Source organism: Convolutriloba macropyga, chromosome 14 (assembly GCF_964194025.1).
Source record: "Convolutriloba macropyga chromosome 14, txConMacr16.3, whole genome shotgun sequence".
Lineage (NCBI taxonomy): Eukaryota > Metazoa > Xenacoelomorpha > Acoela > Convolutidae > Convolutriloba > Convolutriloba macropyga.
In genome coordinates this window covers 207,416-230,010 of record NC_134481.1, presented here as the reverse complement: position 1 = coordinate 230,010, position 22,595 = coordinate 207,416, and the positions used below count along the sequence as shown (strand labels likewise).

Below are 22,595 nucleotides of genomic sequence, written 5' to 3'. Positions count from 1 at the left end.
TTCACCGCTTAAGCGGTGATAATATAAAACTCACCGCCGCCAACAACAGTGAATAAAGCTCACTGCCGCCACAAAATTTAACGCATATTCTTTGCATATTTAATCAGTCTGAGTTCATTTCAAAAGAATTGTCGTAGAAGTATGTGGCATATGCTGCGGTTGTTGACATGCAGGAGGCGAGAGCTGCAGAATCGTGCAGGGAAATTTATTTTTTTGTAAGAATTCTGATGAAATCGGTGAAAATGAAAATTTCACGCTAAATACCGCTAATTTTACGAAAATTCACCGCTAAAAACCGCAAATCTTATAAAAAATTCGACGCTATTCACAGCAATTCTTATATTTTTTTCGATAAAACCTTGATCCGGGTTATCCCAAATCTTGGTAAATCTTGGGCCCCAATAGCATAGAATTGATAACTGTACCGTTACTATCTCGAGAAGAAGCTTGAAGGACGTCAAGTCGGAGGTCTCAGTTGGATCTCCGTTATATAATTCAGAGATCGATGATTCACTTTGGTTATTTCCCATCTCTCTTCCCTTATAAATCTGTGGGAAAATTTTTCTGCTAAATATGTTTTCAAACGTTTGCGTTAAAATTAGTAAGTGCTTTGTACACAGAAAGAAACAACAATTTTGGTTGGATCTACTCTCTTTCCACACACCCCCCCACTCCATGTTGCAAATTATTTGCTTTCATGCACGTTTCGTGTACAAAAATGCGAGCTTTCCCAGAGGGCTGAAAAGCTATATGCCCCCTAGGAAGGGGGATCCAATTAGATTACAAAATTCGTATCATCAACTGGGAAATTCCTGAAGGGAAAATTGGCTTGAAATTATACCGCTACTACAATTACAATTTTCTTTGAAGTATTGACGAAAGTAAAATAAAACAAAGGGGAGGAAAGTGATGTGATTTGCAAATTGATGTTGACGTTTAAAATAAAAAAGTACATAAAAGAATACACGCGAATGAACTTAATAAAAGATTCTACAAAATAAAAAAGAAATAAAAGTAAAAACAAATATTGACACCCGGGTCGAGAAAAAATTGCAAACATATGTAAGATAAGCGGTGAAAAGTTAGTTTTTTTCACCGCAAATTTTGTATTTTCACCAGCCTGACAAGTGTTCGAACCCCTCACCTCCTGCATGTCATTCACTTCTTCTTCCACTGCGCCATCTCTCACTAAATTCTATAATTTTTTGTATGAATATAAATCGAATGCACTCTACTTTCTGCAAAACATGTGCGATGAATTTTTGTAAGATTTGCAATTTTTAGCGGTGAAATCACATATTTTAGCGGTGAAATGTGGTGAATTTTTGTAAGTTCACCGCTTACTCTAGTGGTGAAATTACATAAATTCACCGCATAGAAAAAAGTGTCAAAACGATGTAAGATTAAGGGGTAGTTTTAGTGGGAAGGTAATCTAACAATTCCTCCCACACTCCCCATTAATTTCACCGCATTCTTTGCTGATCTCAAAAAATTTTAACAATTTCTTCTAAGCGGTGAATTTATGGAAGCTCACCACTAAGTTGAGCGGTTGATTTGTGTAATTTCACCGCATTCACCGCTTGCTTACATAATTTGGACACTTTTTTCGAAGCAATGAATTTATGTAATTTCACCGCTAAATTCAGCGGTGAAATTATGCAATTTCAGCGCTACTGGGCGATAAAGTTTTTTTTCAACGCATTCACCGCCTGATTTATGTAATTTCACCGCATTCACCGCTTATCTTACAAAAATTTCCGCATTCACCGCTTATCTTACATAATTTCGCGTTGAATGGCGGTGAAATCGCCGATCCTGGCCTAACTCTTACCCGGAACATATAAACATTGCAAATCAGCGTAATCATAGTATTTCTCAGTCTGTTTTTGCAATGGCCGTATAATGATTATGTCAGTTTTTACACTGTACAGAATTGTGATTCTTTAAGTTATCCCCTAGCTGCATTTTGTAATTCGTAGGAGGATTATTTGAGTTCAAATTAATGGCCAAAATTGCCCAAAGTTGTGGCAAAAAAAAGGTAATATTTGCTATGTTCTGCCGCGTGAGTAGTATACTAAAATGCACGTTTTGTCACGTGGGGAGGACGTCCCCCGTTACGATTCGTGCATAACGTTTTGTCAAGGGTGGGGCGTCCCACCACTGACGAATCATGCGGTACATTTTTTAAGGTCAAAGAAATTTTGTCTCTCAATTTCACCGGAGGGACAAAAAATTGAAAAAATTTTCTCGATTTGTGCCGGGGACCAAAACTTATAAAATTTTCTCAAATTTGTGGGGACAAAAACTTGTTAAATTTTTGTCAATTTTGTGCGATGAGAAAAAATTGTGAAATTTTTTTTTCGGTGGGCAAAAACTTGCGATATTTCCACTTATTTTGTGCGGGGGATAAAAACTTGTTAAAATTTCACAGTTTTCTGGAATTATTGAAAAACTTGAAAAAATTTTGCAATTCCTTGGGGTCCATTAAATTGATTTTAAAGTTTAAAAATTCTTAAACCCCTTTCTAGTCAAAAAAACTCTTCGTGGATTCTCAAAAGACTTATAACTGACTTACTTTTTCTTTATTTCAATCTCTATTTTTTATGTAATATATCGACAGTAATGCGAAATGGAGTCAAATTTGGTGTTTCTGATCCAACATCTGGTTTTAATTTCATAGTTTTATTGATCTTATGTTATTCCAGAATAGTGAGTGTGGGCAGATTAGAAAACCAAAAAATCTTAAGTGCCAGGGCTCTAGATTGAGAATTATTGTGTCTGGTGTGGAACTTGCAGCTTCAGAGGTGAAAAGATTGCAATTTTGCAAAGGATAAGGCAGATATATACGTATGAAATGGACCAAATAAATTTTCAAAACTGTCTGAAATGTTCCAAAAAAGTACTGAAAAAGTGTTTGAAAGTGTGCGGTAAAGCAATTCATAAACCACGTTTGAATGCTTGATAACCAATTTAAAAAAATGCTTGATAAACGTGTGAAACAAAAGCTTTGCTATCTTTGGTTTCCCACGTCAGAATTGATTTGTACCTATTCGGTATGTTCTGATCGTTTCGTATGCATGAAATTGAATGAAAGACGTCGTGAGCAAACTTGGTCTCTGAGATTCCGTAGGCTTGGTTTTTCCCATTCGGTTTGTTCGGTTTCTTCGATTCGGGACGTCTGGGTTAATAGTTATGACATTGTATGTATGTTTTCTTGAAATTGTAATTCTCGGTGTATTAGATTTGGTGTTATTGTTATTAAAGATAAGATAGTCGTGAGTATCCTCAATAAAGAACTCTGTGTTTTTTGTGGGTGAGGTGGTAAAGTGTTATGATAATTTTCTAATCGTGCCTATTGGTGGCACTCTCTTCGAAAAAAAAATTGAAATTTGATTGACATTTACTTTTAAATTTTTTTCATTGACTTTTCTCTTTGCTTATTTACGAATCTAATCGAGTAAATATATAATTCTTGTTTGTTTTTTAATCAAAATTTTTACAGACATCTTTTGAAGTACCTGTCTAACTGAAAGCAAACATACCGACGATTTTTTTACGTTGGCAAGCGTTAGTCTCCGAATTAGGGTAGGTTTCTATTAGTATAAAGAAGATTTATCGCTTTGCTCCCAAGAAACGGACAGTAAGGACAAAGAAATTAAAACTTATGTTTTAATTGATCCGATTGCTAAAATTTCTATTTTTCAACGTGTTGCGTGTAAGAAAGCGTCTTTTACCACTTGTTAAACACTGGATGTTTTTACACTTGTTTAATCACAGTTTTTTTCTCAAAAAATTGGTGGCGCTCAAAATTTGTTTGACGATTGAAACAAAGATATTCACATCTCAAAAAGATCTTTGTTCAAAATTTTTATGAGAGTTAGGGGCTATACTGCAACTTTACAAAATCGAAGTTTGCATCATTCGAAACATCAATTGCAGTTAGTGACTCATTGTTACAACCGTAAGCCACGAAAGAGCCATTCGAAGCCAGAATCAAACAAATCCTGTTCATGTAATTTTCAATATTTGGCTCTTCAAAAGTTTCATTCAAATTGACAAAACTGACATTCTGTTCATACATCCATTCGTATTTGTCACCAAGTCGCATGGAAGTTGCACCCACATACACTCCCGGATGTGGTCGAATTTTTTGGGCAAATTTGATTTTTGCGACCTCGTCTTTGAGGACTGCAACTTTGAAGTTGTATTCTCTGATGTATTTTCTAGCCTCATACATGTTTTTCTAAAACGAATCCCATCACAATTTTTTATTACCCGGGCTGACCACCATAAACCCATCTTAGATACCATGTCAAAGTCAGTTATGGTGCGTATGGTATCTTAGATATACCATATCAAAGACCATAAAAAACAAGCATTCAAATGACAAATTTTGGATCGCATATTAAGCACAATGTGCCAAAATTTCCTTTTCTTTTGAATGAATGAAAAACTTTTTTTTATTGTGACTCAGATTGTAATCATCGGGGGTTGGCGATACCCAGGCTGAAGTTCCAGGCCAAAAGTGAAAATTCCAGACAAAGAATAACCCAAAAGGGGTGTCGTGCGTTCAAAATTAAATGATTTCTGGAAACAGAATGAATTTGAGTCGGGTTAAAATCGAGATGACGATAAAACCGAGCTGAAATATTTTCACGGTCAATTTGGGTCGATTTAGGTCTTATCATAAATAAATGACCTGTTACGGTCCACAACAAATGAACCAAAAATAGGTATGAGCTCAGCTATGAACCAGACGGAATGGCCCCCAGGCCTAGGCCTCGACCTATGAAAAGACTTTAAAAGTCTAGTAGGGGGGCCAATATTGACTATAATTACACGGTCGAGCTTCCTAGTTAAAGTCGAGCTAATATCTCTTCATGGGTCGAGCTTAAGTCTTTTCATAACGAAGAAAATCTGGCTAAGGTCTTTTCATGGGTTCACCATTAGTCACTTCATAACCAACAAAGTCGAGTAAAGGTCTTTTTCATGGGTCCAACATTAGTCTTTTCATAAGTCTGTTTTTTTCAAAATCCGAATTTTTTCACTCTTGCTGCTTCTGTACATACAAAGGCAGAGCCAGAGCAAGACTAAATAGCTTTGCACCAGATTAGTCCAACTTATAAAACTGTCGGAAAACTGCCAAAAGCCTTATCATCTTTGTCAAATCTTAAGATAAAGAGTAATGGCAGTTCGAGTATATAACCACCTTACTTGATTCAACGAAACCAGCTATCTTAAGTGTATTGGTCTTAGTCCCATTAGCCATGACAAAATTTCGAAGTTATTCAGTTTGTTTTCCCCTCCAAAATTATGAACTATCTTTTTAATAAAAATAATGCAGGTTTTTGACGGATTTGTGGTTCTGTTGAATCGTAAAAGGTGAAGGAGCATACATGCTGACTGCGTTATATGCAATATTACACGCAAAATGTCAATGGCAAAAAAGCAGACTTATGAAAAGACTAATGATGGACTCATGAAAAGACTTTAACTCGACTTTTATTGCAAACATTGTGTCGAGCTTAAGTCCAGCCCAAATTTTGGGTCGAGCTAAAGTCTTTTGTAAATTTTTTTCCCTCAGAAATGGGATAAAAAGGTAGCACCCAGCGGGTATTAAGTGCCCTTAAAGCCTTTCAGCTCACTAGTCTCCAAGTATGCGATGCACAGAAACGGTTTTGGAGACTCATACTCATGGTGTGAAGGGCGGTTCTTAGAGGTTGACCGCTCCCCCCACTGCTGACCCCCCCCCTCCCCCATTGCCCCCCGCGCTGACCCCTAGCCCCACTGTTGCCCCACAAATCGACTCCAATCAGCCCCACGTCTTCATTTCAATCCCCATCCTGCACATCGTTCAGGCTGTTAGGGCCCCGTGCAGACAAAAAATCGCCCTCAAGCCGTCACCCTCGCCCCACTGTTGGCCCCCTCACAGCCCCCTCCCCTAAAGCTAGCCTCACTATACCGTGGCTAGCTACTGACGAATTCAAACACTCGGCGTCGTTTGAGAGCACTTCGACCGACGTTAGTCGGTTATGTTTACCTTCATGAACCTCAGCAAGTTTACTACAGAATAATAATAGAATAAGAATGGGAGCGATAAATAGTCAAAGAACTCAAATAATCAGTTTTTTCTTATACTAATAAACAAAACTTACGAAAATACCTTTAGCTCAATTATTAGATGAATTATGATTAGAAAGCCGCATGATGTGGAACGAAAAAGACCTTAAATCGAAAATTTTGAACGATCGCGGAGATCTGAGAATCAATGGAGGTGGAAAACATCGCACCCTCAGCAAATTTTGCGTCTGGCCTGGTTGCGATTGGTCATGATTCTCTGGTCACGATTCTTAAAATTTTAGCTCCACAAACATTGACCAATTGCAAAAAAATGCTATAAAATTGATTCCGTTTGTAAAAACTTCCTTATTTGAGGAATAATCGCTTCGGATTCAGTTGACATCTTATTTGTTAAAAGCCTTATTTTTGAAAGAAATGTCACGTGCAGCTTACATCAAACTCATCTGATACAAGTTATATCAGAAATGTCTCATATTGAACTCCCAAAATCAATTAATGAAATTTGTTTTTTTAGCTCTGTTTCTATGAGCAGAAAGTTTTCCACAAACATTTTGCTGGTTGTAATGTTGTATTGTTTAAAACTATAGAAAAAGATGACCCGCTCCACTCATAGCCCACTTCGGAATAAAACTCTCATTCAAATGGTTTTGTTTAATGTCAAATATGGAATATGTGTATTTTAACATGCTCACAATTTTTTTGAATCAGAATTTTTTTGCACAATAAAATGAGAGTATGCTTTTATTGTACTCGGACTAAACCTATGAACAAAAACGCTTTTTTGCTTGTCGAAAAATAAAGAGGTGTACTTTCAACATATTATCAATGTCTGCTTTCATTGAAAAGAAAACTTTTCTTTCATAATTTAGACTTTCGGCCAGGTAAACTTTGATGATATGACAGAAGCAGATTTTTTTGCGTCCTTATCTTTACCTTGAGTAAAAAATCATATCAGTCTTTTCTTTTTTAGACAGGATAGCAGCCCATATTTGGCATACACGAACTCCTGTGAGCGGCAAACACCTGAATAAGTTTGACAGCTTGCCGAGAGGCGAAACTCCTGACAGCTCTAGATTCGCAGTTTCAGAACTGAATGTGTGTTTTAGTTTTTTAGCGTTTTTCCCCCGGTATGCTGCATCTTTTTAAAAAAACTGAAGCTGCATAAATTGACCACAGGCACCGCATGTACTGCAAATCTTACATATTTTACAGTTTTTTATGATAACGCATCGGTCTAGGGGGGGGGGGGGGGGGGGGGGGGTTAAATGCAGATATATGCAGAATAAGGAATAAGTTTTACTTAAGGTGAAAATAGATATATCTAGATTCACCTTAAATAAAACTAATTCTGCATGTCTGCATTCGAACATTCTCGATGTTACCGAAACATTTTTGTCATTATAATCATACTCGAAGTATCGCGTAGCAGCTGTTTCTCTGTTGGTCCAGGCAAAAGTATCCATAGTAGGGGTTCCGGACAGTACCCAGAGAAGCTCTTATTGTCACTGCCACTTCATCTCTTCTCAGTTTTGGAGGAGAGAAAGTACACACACTCTCATAACGAAGATTGCATTGTTGTGCAACCCAGTTGACTCGATAATCAGACGTTTCGACTAAAAATGACATCCCTAGTTCAGAAATCAGAAGAATACATATGCCGATAGGGCGATATTGGGCACCCAATCATCACATGCATTCTTCCTCGGTTATCCGAACCTACCCGACTAATCAGGTTGTTCTATTTTTAGATAACACAGTAAGCTTATTCAATTTCCTTTTGCAATTTTTGACTAAACATTAAGCGTCACTATTTCCCCCTTCTGCTGCTGCATTGTTTCCTGTTGAGTGCGCTTTTGTGTTTATTTGTATTTGTATAAGTGTACACGTGTGTGTGTGTGTGTGTGTGTGTGTGTGTGTGTGTGTGTATGTGTGCGTTCGTATTAGTGTACGCGTGTGTGAGGGCGTCAAAGTCGCTTTCTGTATTTTAGAGCAAGCACATTAATTCATCATAGCCCTGATAATCACTACGTCGCAAATTTTGTCTTCGGGTACAAAAAACCATATCTTTACCTGAACAAACTTCATTGTCACACTTTTTTTAATTAGCCCACTCATTGTCACACTTGTACCCACTATCGGAACATGAACACACACACACACAACTTAAAAACATACACGTACACACCTCACACCGCACTTACACTGGTATCTACAAACAGTCATATATACATAGCCACTGTTTCATGCACCAATGCAGTTTTTTGGAACTGTTTCTAATTGATGCTGAAACAATTGCAATCTGTAAAATTAATTTTGCATTGTGTAAAAACTTTTTAAAAGGTAAAAAAATGCTTTTGTAAAATTTACTAATTGCACAAAGCGTTTTAAGTAGCAACTTTTTACAAATTATCAAGAAAAATTTTACAAAATGTCAAGAAAATTTTTGCGTATATTAAAACAGCAACAATATTTTACAATTTGTAAAAAATCTAACAAAATTGTAAGACTTGCTAAAAGAGCCACATTCCTCTTTTACAAAAGATAATTCATCAAAGAATCAGGCCTTTAACTTGCACTCTTTTTTACATTTTGTTTTAAAACATTTACAGAATGTAAAACCCCTTTTTATCAAATCCTTTTACATGTCCCTCGGATCAACTCAATTTTACAAAATGTAAAATTTTTTCACTTTTTCTTAAAAAAACTTATCCACTACTTTAACTGTGACTTGATTCAATGACTCTGAATTGATAAAATTGACATGAAACATGACTGGTTGAATTTTTCCTTTTTTCTCTCCTTCTTTGGTCTATTTTTTTTTATATCGAGTATTTCTCAAATTTTTTGTTTTCGTTGTTCCTTATGCCAGAAAGTTTCTGATTCGATGGTGGATCGAATAGCGATTTGCAGTTTACTCTGCCTTTCTCCACTAGATCATTTTACTAACACCGCTGCTCACCGTGATTTGTTTGCTCATCATTCTCGCAAAAAAAATCATTGCAAATGTTCTAGTTTTACTGATTATCCCAATACGCTTTTTCTTGTCTTCTTCTGGATATTTTACAGTTTTTACAAATTGAAAATTTTATTGGCTTCAACTTTGTATAAGTTGGAAATTTTTATGTCATTAACTTTTTACAAACTGTAAACTTCTCAGGATTTTTCTTTTTACAAATTGTATATATTTCCCTTCTTTCGTCCTGTTGCTCCTTTTTCTCTCGGTTTGCAATTTTTTACTAGTACAGCAGGCCAGTATGATTTTACAATTTGTGAAAACCTTCTTTTTGTTTAAAAATTATTCGTAAAATTTGTAAAAAAAAACAAAGAGTCGGAAAGCTAAATGACGGGAACTCACTTTTATTACTTAGACAATGTATGCATAAATTTATCAGAATCAAAACTCTCCAAATTTGTAAAATTTTATTCTCGAATGTTTTTACTGAAAGTGAAAAAAAACAGTATTATTTCTGTCGTTAGGAATTATCTTGATCTGATTTTACAAAATGTATTATCTTTGGCATTCGCTGTTTATAATTTTTATCAACGCAACAAAAAAAGGTTATCCTTATTTTTGTTATTGTTGTTGTTCCTCATTCTCCAAACTGTAAAGAAATCCGACTATACTATTAATACTTTATTTTAGATGATTATCGGCTACGCTTAAATATAATTGCACACTGAAGGGAAAAGAGAAAAAGAGGAGTATCTTCCAACTACACTTTTATTGAATTACACTTTGGACTTCACTTCAACACCACTGTGAGTAGAATAACACAGTGAAAAACTTGGGACAAATTTATCGTTAATTTTCTGAAAAAAAAAACTGAAAGCTTGCCCGCCTACTAGAATCGGATCGCTTGATTGTTATCCCGACAACACGCTCGCTTCTTTCTGTACATCACTCAGCTGACCCCGAGAGCTTGAAAATGAAAACGGGCCGTTCTGCTCTCTAGGGTTGTATAATTTGCCCAAAAGAGTTCTTCAAAATCGTTTGAGGTACAATCGACTATATCATTGGAATACGTGGACTGAACTCATCAAAATGTCGCGTTCCTGAAGGCGTGAACAATAGCGTGTTTGAATTGAATGATGGCATGAAAAGAACTGGCAAAGATCTAATTACGATTAATTGAAAAAGGTTTTCAATTTTTCACGAAAAGAGAGCTAACTTCGAAGGGCGTTGTTCTTTTTTCTTCTCTGTGAGAAGAAAAAGACTGTGTTCATCTGACAAAGGATATCAATGATCTCATATACATTTAATGCTTGAAAAAATCCCCTTTGGAGACACACAACAAACTTGTCCGTTCAGTTTGAAAATAATTCTGTTTTCCCTGCGGTCATCAATCTTCATCTTGCTACTGAATTGTGACATCATTGAGCCACAATTTGTTGGTAATACCAAGGCAACTTTGTTACGATCTTTCCCATTATCTGACGCAACCTAAATTGATCCCGAAAGTGTCGAGTCCTCTTTTGTAGATCGTTTTGAATATACAGCGTTGTATAGTCACCTTTTTGAGTCAAGCTAAAATCGTTAACAAGAACTATATTCACGATATTTTGATTGCAGTTCGAGGTGACACTTAGAAACTAATATTTTTCACGGTATTGGTCGTATCTACGCATTTTTTTTCCAAAAAATAGTTCTTAGCGTGAATGGTTTCAAACGTTTAGAATGGCGCTCTGCATCAGAAAACGAAAGGAACAAAAGGACATTGAGCGCCAAAATGGAATTTCTTTCATCAGCATAACGCCTGAAGAAGACCATGAAATATCAAAACTGGACAACGTGTTGGACATAGATCAATTGTTTCAGTTTGTATCAGTTTGGTTTCATAATATCTAATTTAAAGAGTCTACTTCTTCAAAAAAAATTAGGTTCCTCGGAGAAAAACAACATCAAACGTTATTGTCGGATGCTTGTTTTTTAGTAAAAAGCCAAAATCGAGCTTGTCAATGACAATAAGGACGAGAAACTATCGGAAGTCTATGAAAAATTTTGTATGAAAATGCTAAAAGCCCGATTACTACTCTTGAGTATTTGGTTCTTCGCTGCCAAACCATAGCATAGCTAACTATTCAGGTTTTCCTAATTATAGTTTTGTGTCCCTTTTGAGTTGATTGGAAATTAAAACATCGCTTTTGGCTTCGTATGTTTGTAGTGTTCATTATTATGCTAAGACTGTCAATAAATAGTTGTACATCTACCTTATTTATTCCTACGACCTTCAGAGGAAACAGCCAATTGAAGGGAACAATGTTTATGTTCATCTTTTTTGCTTCAAAATTTTTGATCCAAAATTTGTCCAACTCATGAAAAAAACTCATCACTCATCAAATCAGCTAGTTCTTTCCTTTTCAGACTAAAAAATGCAGAGTCAAAATCAAACGTTTTTGATGTCCGACAATCCATCACATTCGAAAGGAATTAAGAATTTTATGAGAAGTTTGATATAGCTGTTCGTCACTTGGAGCTCGCACATCAAGCAATTACTATTTCGATCGATGACAATTCTTTTTACATGGATTGAGGTCATAAGAAACCTGGAAAGAGAAAAGGCTTTTGGAAGCGTACACTATCATATGGGTTTCCTTACTACTTTTGCCTCTTTGTTTCAATGGAACCGAGTTAACAAAACACTGAATAAATTTATGGGAGGCTGGAAGATTGTTATAGAAAAATTGTTTTGCACGATAAGGCAAAATCACTCTGTTTATGAGGATGCAATCTTTTGCAGGACTATAGGGGTTGTAATGAGAAACAAAAACCAGCGTTCATTCAAGAAAGATCATTCAGGTAATCAACAAACGTATACAATTCAAGCAAACGTATATAACATTTGTATGATGGCTTTGTACCTTGAGTATTTGTTTGAAGGAACTCAATGATGTGCAGTTTTTACAATTCTTTAAAGTCCTCTTAAATGTCCGCCAATGAGAATTTGCGACTTCAATTGCTTCTGAAAATCAGAGAGTTATTGTCAGATTTCCAATGGTTCGCTATGACCTATCTAATGGAGAGAAAATTTCGAAAAATTGGATGGGCTCTTCTGCGACTTGGGGGTTCCTCCAAAAATAAAGCAAATGATTGTCTGTATGATATGGCAGCAATTTTGCCAGCAAGTATGGTTGGTTTCCGAATCGTTTTAAACACCAAAAAACTGGCCGCTTTTCCAAAATTCTTTTCTGAAGTTCAATCTCTAATTCTGAACTTTTTTAAGACATTGAACATGTCGAGCAAAAACACACCAACCAGTAGCAACAGCAACGATGCTAATGTAGTAGAAGTCTCTGACATGAGCGTGTCTAGCAGCTTGGATCCATCAATCTTCTATCAAATAACAGGAAGAACGAAGAGAAGGAGCTCCCTACAGCCTGTCAGTCGTGACTTTTAGGCCAGCTTGCGAGATATTGAAACAAAAGTTGACAAGATCAAAGACATTTTCAGTCACTTGAAAAATTTTCTTTTGAAGAATAAAATCGTGAAAAGGAAAGCACTAATCACCGTATCACATATTTTTAAATGCTCCCAGTCTGAGTTAGGTGGTGAAAATGAAAATTCATTCATTATTCATATGTGAATTCATACAATTCACCACATGAGTTTTCCATAAAGTACAGTATTTGATTTTAACTCAAAAAAATGCTTCAAGAAGGTTACTGATGGCACAGTTGAATTAAGAAGGGATTGGTACCAAAAAAATTGACGAAAATTCACTGTTTTTCACCTCATTTAATGATGAAAGTTGCGGTGAAATATAAATTTTGTCACCTCTGTTCTTAGATTTTTTTTTAAAAAAACCTTGACCTGGAAACTTACAAGAATCTGCAGCTAAGCAATTCGGCTGGCTGGATCTCGGCTTCCCATAATACCATTTCAATTGTTCGGTTGGAATCCCGTTGGCATTGTTATCCCAAGACAGATCATCATTTTCCAAACTAGTGTAACCTGAGAGGCCAATTTCCAAGAAAATGTCTTCAATCTGTTCCAAAATGAAGATTTCCTCTTCTTTTGAGTTGATGATTGCTCGATGGCCTTCTGTGTTAGCGAAGCAGTCGGAACGATAACAGACGCCTGAAAAACTCAATTACTTCCCGAAAATCTTGGCATGCTCTCATTTTTTTCTTTCAATTCTGACGGGAAATTCAAGTGGTAAAATGTGTAGATTTGCAACAAGTATAAGAAGATAAAGCAACTTCTGTCGGAAAAAGGAGCACCCCGATGGGATTTCAGGGTGGACAAAAACAAATGGAAGTTTGTGGAATGGGTAAGAGTGCCGTTGGGTTTTCACAGAATTTATCACAATGGGATATCCGATGGGGTTCTGAGGAAAGCGGAAAGTCTAAGAAACTTACAAAAAGGGGGAAATGTTATAATAGGTAATTGTACCGTTGGGAATAGTATTGGTAGATATTGAATTTCCGGGAAACAATGCACCAAAATTTGTGTCTCCTTATGGGAATTATGATTAGCGAATCACATGATTGTGTTTCAGCTTACACATTCGTTCCCGAAAATTGCTTGAAATGAAGTCACTCTTCTTGTAGTACACACTAGATCCCCACAGATGATAGTTGCCAGTTGCATTGTTGCTCACACATCTCAATTCGTCGTCACTCAGACTCTTCACTTCATATTCGCACAAGATTTTGATCTGGATGAAAGTCTGCACTTAAAAAAATTATTGCTTTGAGATTATCGTAATTTTTCTGCTTGAGACAGAAAAACGCAATATGATCCCAAAAGCTACAGTCATAGCAGATTTAAAAGAGCATTGGGCGCATGTTGAAAGTTATATAATTTAGTTTTTGCTAAGTAAGTCATAATCATAATCATGAGCTTAGTTCTATTGTATCTGTAATTGTTATCGGGCAAACGATCAAATGCAAGAGTATGATTAAGCGTTTTTTTGTGGTGCCTAATGTTCATTTTGTTTATTTTCTTGATAGAATATAGATAATACTCTTAGTCACCTAATTACCCTAGTCGAGACCTCAAACTTATGAAAAGACCTATTAACTCCAAGGGGGGGGGGGGGGGTAAATATTGAATTAAATTACACGGTCGAGGACCCTAGTTAAATTCGAGGCTAATTTTGTCCATAATTCCAGGCAAACTCTTTTCATATGCAAAAATGAGGCAAACTAAAAAGTTCCGAAAACATCTGGGTTTGACCTCGTGACCTTCTCCAATCTTAACCAAAGCTTAACCAATTGCGCTGCATGTCCTTAACTATAAAGGAAATTGAAAACAAGTCATTATAATGGTCGCGAGCTTAATTCCAGGACATGATTTATTGTCCAGCCAATTTCCAGCACACATTTATTGTCGAACCAAATTCCAGAACGTGTGTTTTAGTTCCAACAAAAATCTAGGACATCACATTGGGTCCAGACAAATTCTTTTCATACCCAATATCTGTCGAGGACAGTCTTGTCGTACCTTAAATCTGTCGAGGACGGTCTTTTAATAATACCAGGTCTCGACTAGGGTAACGAGAGAAATATGAAGTGAGATGAAACTAAGTCAATGAAAGCACTTCTGAATGTCAGCCTGACATGGGGCGAAATGGAAAGTGCAATTCAAAAAATCACTTGAAGGGAAACTCCTGCTTAAAAGAAATATGCAAATCAAAAAGGAAAAGTGTCGAGGTAATTCAAGTTTAACCAGCAGAATCTGTAGAGCGCCACTATAGTATCAGCCCGCATGAATCCAAGAACACAAGAAATTTCAGTATTTTACGGAACAGGTTAACACTGAAAAAACTGTCTACCGAAAAACTGAAGATGCAGATCAATACCAAAGTAAAGCCTCAATACCAGAAAATTGTTCATTTTCAATTAAAGAAGTATTCAAAGCAACTGCAAATTGAAACAAACATGTATCCTGTCCAGCAAAACTTGTTGAAGAACATCTGAAACAATTGAGGTAGTACAAAGCAGGTTTTGACATTTGTTGGCTTGCATATACAAGAAAAGGCATGTAGCCAGAAATAAAATCAGAACAAAGCAATGCAATTCGAGCAGTTATTAAAAACGAAGGTAACAACAACTAGCCAGCAGACGACTCAGTTGCTCTTATGATACAACATCGAGCAACAGAAAGTAGTGAATATACGGATGTTGTTTCCAAATCGTTCTGAGCAACGCAACGGCGTGAAGAACGAAGAAATCAAGATAGAACTGCAAATAAAGGAACTCATAAAAATATATCAACATCTGGAATATAAAAATGACCTATAGCGCAACTTGAACAGGACAGCATAAAAAAGATTATGTTCGCACTCAATTAACCAGTGCTCGGAAAAAGTCACGTTTTAACCGGCACCTATAACGAGAGACGTCTCACATTGGGTCTGTAGAATTGACAACCTTCTAATGCCAGATCGATCAACTGCTCGCTCAACTGAAGATGTCTAGCCATTTTCCACAATAACGAAGCTCAAGCGATCGATCATCAAGCTTTAAAGAGTGAGACACTTCTCATACTGCGGGTTTACGATACGCCAGCGGATATTCAGGTTGCAATAACATAATATTTGATGTTGAAAAATTTCGAATTGCCCTCGAAAAGTCCATGGAGACCCTCTCGAAAGGATGAATACTCAGAGAATATGATCTATCTAAATTATACATCAAAAGCTAAACAGAGAGGCAGGACAAAATCAACAACATCTGATGTGGGGTAATCTGCAAATATATTTTTTGCTGCTCGGAACAATATGGTGAGAAAATTTGAAGACCTCATGTGATCATTAATGCACAGCTTTAGATTCTCCACAAGGCAATTGAAGTTAAATATCACAACAACAAGGGTCAGATCTATTTCTCAGTAACAGTTTTCATTGTGAACGTGCTCAAAGAGTAATGGCAATGAGTTAATCTGCATACAAGCTCAGCGGTGTTACAGGGAGTTGATTAACTACCTCAAGTAAACCGCACAGAAAAAAATAAAACTGTAACTGAAACAAGAATCGATAGAAGACATTTCAATACAGCAACGAAAAAAATGGAAATTTTGTGTATAATGACGCATATGAAGACACAATGTGCGCAGTGGCCTTTATAAATTCTCATCCAAAAGAAATATTAAGTTGAAATACGATTCGTTAGTGAAAAATGCCGAATCGAACCATTGAGAAGTATTTCAGCACCGCGTTTAGGACTTGTAAGCGAAATTCATGGCAGTCCGAAAAACAAAATCAAAACGAAGTTGCAGATGGGTAAATTTTGGTCAGAGTCTACGAGAGTACTACAGTTTAGTGGATAGAGAAATCCCATCATGAACAATAATTGTTTGTGGCCAAATTAGGGGCTGAAATACTGGATGCAACTAAGGCTTCAAAAGGTTGAGTTGTAAACGGTATCAACTAACCAGCGGACACTGGCACCAGAGCAATGAGCATTGAAGAACTAAATGGAACTGTGTGGCAAACTGACCGGCCTCACTGAACCGACTTAAAAGTGACTGGCCAGAGCAAGTGAACCGATCTTTTTTTTCTCAGATGAGGATAAGAGTCCCCACCAGCCTGTATGAGACATGCTGATTGAAAAGTAGCTGTTATTCAGTTGAAACATTTCAGAAGCTTTGACAGGCTATTAAATACAAGGGCATTCCTGTTACCAGAATTGGATTACTTATGCGTTGATTAGCATAAATTTTGTTTTCTTATTTCTTTCCTATAATTTTTTAACGGAACAGTACTTTTTCGTTAGTCTGATTAAATACGGTTCAACTCAATGAAAATGTTTGTTTTCAACTATTAGCCGACAGAAATAAATTAGAACAAGAAACTCGAAAAAAAAATATTTCGTTGTCTCCTTGTGAGTTATTTACATCAAGCGGGGTATCTACCAAAAACCCTTTTTCTGGTTGTCAATGATAAGGATTGGTTGTAAAGCAACAAAAAAGTTCAAAAACTGAACAGTTAAAGTTTAATTTGCAAAGAGATCGGTATACTTTTCACTTCTATATAGTTCCCTCTTAGATTTTTAGCTTTAAAATTAGTTAACATCGAAGTCAGCAAAACCTGAAATGAGCATTGATGAAATTCAAGAAGCAAAAGCAAAGACTTTCAAATTAACGAAGCAGGAACAGTTTGGTGGAGAGATTGAGTCTCTCACAGATGGAAAAGAAAAAACAAAGATCAACAAAATCATACAGTTCTTTCCCTTCCTTGATAAAGAAGGATTTTTTGGTGCCAAAGACAGAATAGGCAAAAAACAGTTTGAGAAAAAGCGTTCAATAGTGCAAAAGTTCTATTTTTGATACATTAGACAAAACATGCAGTTGGGTTCTTCTTGCAAAACTGGCACAAAAACAATCAAGACGAAGGCATTGGGCATGCAAGAAACACTTTACAGCACAAAACTTGAACCCAAGGCATACGGAATGCCCTGAGATCAATCAGGAACTTGTCCATTACTGAAAAAATCCTGATAACAAACAATTAGTCCATTAAAGGCCAAAATACCGGAAGAACGGTTAGATGAATCAAAAGAATTACAAATGCTGGAGTTGTCTACTTTGGTCCTGTTACGGGGAAGACTGTGCGAGTAAACAAAAAGCAATAGCGTTATCTTTTTTTGTCTATCTTCGAGAGCGGTGCATATAGAAGTGGTACCCAGGCTGGACTTAGATAGTTGTCCAAACGCAATCAAGCTATTTTTAACAAGCACAAGAGTCAAAACAAGTACAAAAATCTGTCATTTGTTGGAAAACAGATAAATATCAGAACATCTAATTCAACGAGCAGTCAGATGCAATTTAACTAACCCGCAGCAACTCAGTATGGAATATGGGAATAATTGGTTCGAAGTTTCAGAAAGGCAATGTTTTCTAGTGTTAGGCAAGAGATTAAGCAAGAGATGTTTTCTAGTATTAGGCATTTTTTTGATGGAAGTCTTATTCGGGAGTTATATTGCAAAAGGTTTTGGCAGACTTGAATAATCGGTAAAAAAAAGTCTGTCTGCAGCGAACGAGAACCTTAAGGAAGGCAATAAGGTTTGGTTGATGGAAAACACCTACAAGTGAGGATATTTTTACCGGGGCCAGTCACCATCGATGACTCTGACGTTGTCATTCAAACATCGAGATTCTAACGGTCAATGGATTATAAAGGAGCCCAATAGAGAAGCTCACTCCTGCTTTACCGTCATAAATGTGTTTTCGCGAATGAGAACGGGGCTTAAGTTATTAAAACCAAGCTTCTAGAGGAAACAAATCTGCTCAAGTCCAAATCTAACCGTGAAGTTAGATTATCATGAGAAACAATATTCAATTCTACTTTCTATCGGAGTAAATTTGATTGTTTCAATTTTGTCACCGTACTTTTTCAGTAAATTACTATCATTAAGTGATTATAATGCATGGAGTAAATGTGAAACTCAAAAACCTCATTATAAGCAAAGCAAAATTGCAACCTTTGTGGCACTTGAATAAATTTGTTCAAAGACACGTCAGAGTCGGCGAAAACCTGCCAGTGACACATAATATTTGACTACAGTTCTGTATACTAAGCAAACTCCCTATAAATGTGAAACCGCTACCGGGATAATTGGACAACTACCCAGAGCTCGAACCCACGACATCCACGCCAAGTCCACGCAAGATCTTGGATTTCAACGATACCATTTCCAAGTCCACGCAAGATCTTGGATTCTTCAAGAACAACACGAGAGTTTACAGGATCTTGGCAGGAACTTTCATGGTTATCCAATTTTTACTTTTTTTCCTACAAATACTTCAATTACATCCCAAAATCACTCAAAAAGACAAATTTTTGGTTCGATTGCCCTGGATCACAGTCAAAACTTTAAAAAAAAAACATTTCTTTTTGGAGCCCACAGCAGCATTTACGAGATCTTACCAGGATCTTGAAAAGATTTAGCGTGGTTTCTCATGAAAAATTTTTTTCCTCTATTTGACCAATTGTTGTACCAAAAGTGTCAAATTAAGTCAAAGAAAGCAGTTTCAGTTTGATGCTGTCAAGAATTAAAAATTGTTCACATTCTGTCACCTTTCCAAATTGGAGATGTAGCTTTGACATGAAGAACTACGGGAAGAGAAGCACACAGGAGCTAGATGAGATGAGTTCTGATGTACAATTTTTGAGCGGTAAATTTCTCATCGTGTCTTGTTGTGTAAATCGTCTTATTGCATGTACAGAACAAGTTAACTCTGGATTGTTGAAAAGGGATTCAATTTGGATGTTTCAAACTTTTTCTCGAAAGAACAGAGTTCCTACGTAAGAGGCTCTTTTCGCAAAACATGAAATCATTTGCTTTCAATGAAACTGACGAAGCGTAATATAATTTGAAATTAAAACCAATAGACATTTGCCAGCTTTGCTTTTGCAAAAATTTTATTGTTTTTAGATTGTATTATGTGAGATTTCGTTTTTATCAGATGCTAAATGTAGCCGATTAAAGCTGGACCAAACTCTAGCCAAGTTATAATGCTACAATTTGATTGAGCGGGAATTCCTAAACTATGAGTTATATAAAAAATGAGTTATTAACAACAACTCAAGCAAATTTTGATTTGTTTAACTTCTGATTATTTCGTTTTCAAATCGAAAAATTTTGTTGAACAGCAAAGCTGAACAATCAGTCATTTGGACTAATTGAGAATCAAGTATTAGAACAAAAATCTGCAATTTAGTGTCAACTGCAGAAATGTAAGAACCGGACAGATTTGAAACCTCTGGAACAAACTGCGCGTTGTAACGCTTTCTTTGTCTTTAGCAGGTGAGCAAACGTTACCAATAAATATTTGAAATATGTAGAACATTTATAATATACTACTTGTGGGACAATAGGTTTCCCTGGCTAGTTGACATTTAGATATTGTAAATAATGCTGGATTTCGTTTTTCGTTTTGAATCCCTTCTGTCGATATTAGGTTACATACTCTGGCCAATGAAGGCTTCAGATGAGATCAACCATTTTAGTGAAAAAACTGATTGCAGGTAAGCTGAGTTACTCTAATAGTGCCACTTTAATTAAAAATTGTTTCGGTTGTGTTGTCAACATTTCAGCGATCTAAAAACTGTGGCTGAAAAAAGGTTGAAACAAAAATGCCGCATAAACACCTGAAAGTAAAGCCTCAGAGGATCCTCTAGTGTAATTTAGTATCGGTTTTCAAGGACACTGTATACTTGTCTAAACATTTACCTCGAGACTTTGACCAGTTACAAATTCTTTTCAAAAAGTTGGTCTTGACGTGAGAATCAACTTGCAAGTGTTGAGAATCTAAAACTTGACCAAGACTTGTGAGACTTGTAAGACTTGAAATTAGTCTTGTCTAGTGGCAAAACCAGATTGAATTTGTAATTAGGCGTGCACTGTAATGATAATGGCTTGCAGCTAGGTCTGGGTAGGCTTCCAAAATGTATATCTTAAAACCTCGCTTCACTTGTTGGAAAAGAATGAACAGGGTTGAATGTCTCCCATCTGATACTCCCATTTTGTTGTCAGAGGGGGGGGGGGGGGGGTAAATAGTTTGTGAGGTATATTGATGTAAAATTGAGGGGAAGTTGGCTCTTAGGGTAAAATGACGTAAGAGTGGAGCTGCATTGTGAGGACGTTTGCGTAATTAAGCCCTTGATCAAAACAGCTACTTAAGAGTGGGCTTCAATGGACTGCAATGGGTGGGATTTTGAGAAATTATACCCCTGACCAACACTTCGATGAAAGAGTGGGCGGCAATGGGCTGCAATGGGAAGAACTTTGAGGAAATACACCCCATAACCAGAATTTCTATGCGAGAGTGGGCTGTAATGGGCTGCAATGGGAGGACAGCTGATGAATTAACCCGTTGCAAAAAAACTCTATGTAGGTGGGGGTCAATGGGCTGCAATGTGAGGAACTTTTTAGCGATCACCCTGCAACCTAAGAATTGGGCTCACAAAGTGGGTAAAACGATATAAATTTAGGGGGAATTTATTCAGAGAGGTTAAAATTGTGTAAATTTTGGGCGGCCATGTGGTTTAAAATAGTGTAAGAGTGACGGAGTAATCTGTTCAGAGGTGTAAATTTTGTAGGAATTGGGTTGCCAAGCGGGAGTAAAATTATGTAAGAGTAAATTGTTTGGAGGTAATAACTGCAACAAATATTATTAATTTATATAGACCGCCGAGAATTGGGAAATATTTTGTGGTCTGGAGGCTACTAGTAACCGCTTGAGGGTACAGAGTTTGTGAGTTCAAAATTGCCAGTGTGAGTGTAAGGGGGCTAAAACAATGATAAATTAGGGCTTCCAATTAAGGTAAAAAGACGCAAGAGTGGGAGCCTAACTTGTTGAGAGGGGGTGAATTGCCGTAAGGGTGGAGTTGCCAAGGTTGTATAATCATTTAAGAGCGGGATTGTATTGGAGGGAGTTTTTTTAGCAAATACCAGCTCAAAACGCTTACATCTTTTTTTGTCTGCAATGTACTGCCATGGGGGGTTAAATGATGTAAAAGTGAGAACTTAAAACATTTACCTCTTATATTTTTTGTCTGTCAAAGAAGAGAAAAATGATGTGGAGTCTGGGAGTAATTTTTCTGGGTGGAAAATTTCCATCCGGGGGGTAACGTCTTTCGATGAACTGTAACCAGTGAATTGTGAACACGAGGGGTCAGAATTCCAGTTCAAATGCTTAGTTGATGACACCTGCTTTCATGGCACTTTCTGAAAATCAAGGTTTAGTGAATTATGAAACAGCAAGCCTGCAATTTGTTTTTTGAAAGAGAACAAATATTATGCAAGAGGACAGAAAATTTTTTTAATATATTTTATCTGCGTTTTTGTGCACGATTGATTGTTTTCTTTCAAATAACAGTTCGCAGATTCGCTGTATCATGCTTCACTAAACCTTAATTTTTATATAGTGTCATGAAAAGTGGTGATCAAATAAGCATACGGACGAGAATTCTGCCACTTCTTATTTGCATTTCGCTTCAACCAATGAGGTTACTCCCGTGATCAAATTTTTCGCCCGTAAAAACGTAGATGGCGCTAACAAGTGCGGATTTTTTAGGAAACTGCACTGCAGCTCAAAAATTATTTATGTTTTTGGGCAGAGGGGGTAAAATGATGTAAGAGTTAGAAGTAGAGGTAGAAGACAAATTAACCCCCACTCTTACATCTTTGTCTGTCTGTGAATACGAGGGGTCAGAATTCTAGTTCAAATGCTTAGTTGATAACACCAGCTTTCATGGCACTTTCCGAAAATCAAGGTTTAGTGAGTTGAGAAACAGCAAGCCTGCGATTTGTTATTTGAAAGAGAACAATCAAATATTATGCAAAAGAAAAGGAATTTTTCTGTAATTTGTTTTATCTGCGTTTTTGTGCACGATTGATTGTTTTCTTTCAAATAACAATTCGCAGATTCGCTGTTTCATGCTTCAATTAGCCTTAATTTTTAGATAATGTCATGAAAACTTGTCATCAACTAAGCATACGGACATGAATTCCGCCACTTCTTATTCGCACTTCGCTCCAACGAATGAGGTTACTCCTGTGACGAATTT

General features: G+C 36.6%; 1 protein-coding gene across 1 annotated transcript in view; it reads right to left on the bottom strand.

Moving 5' to 3' along the window:
- Positions 1-3,877: 3,877 nt before the first annotated feature.
- Positions 3,878-22,595, bottom strand: part of LOC142353363 (uncharacterized) — a 62,310-nt gene continuing 43,592 nt past the window's right edge. The window contains exons 5-8 of the mRNA XM_075405596.1: positions 13,583-13,748; positions 12,902-13,156; positions 7,492-7,694; positions 3,878-4,243 (exon numbers count right to left, since the gene is read on the bottom strand). Of these exons, the coding sequence (XP_075261711.1) occupies positions 3,878-4,243; positions 7,492-7,694; positions 12,902-13,156; positions 13,583-13,748 (990 nt within the window). The remainder of the gene's footprint in view (positions 4,244-7,491; positions 7,695-12,901; positions 13,157-13,582; positions 13,749-22,595) is intronic.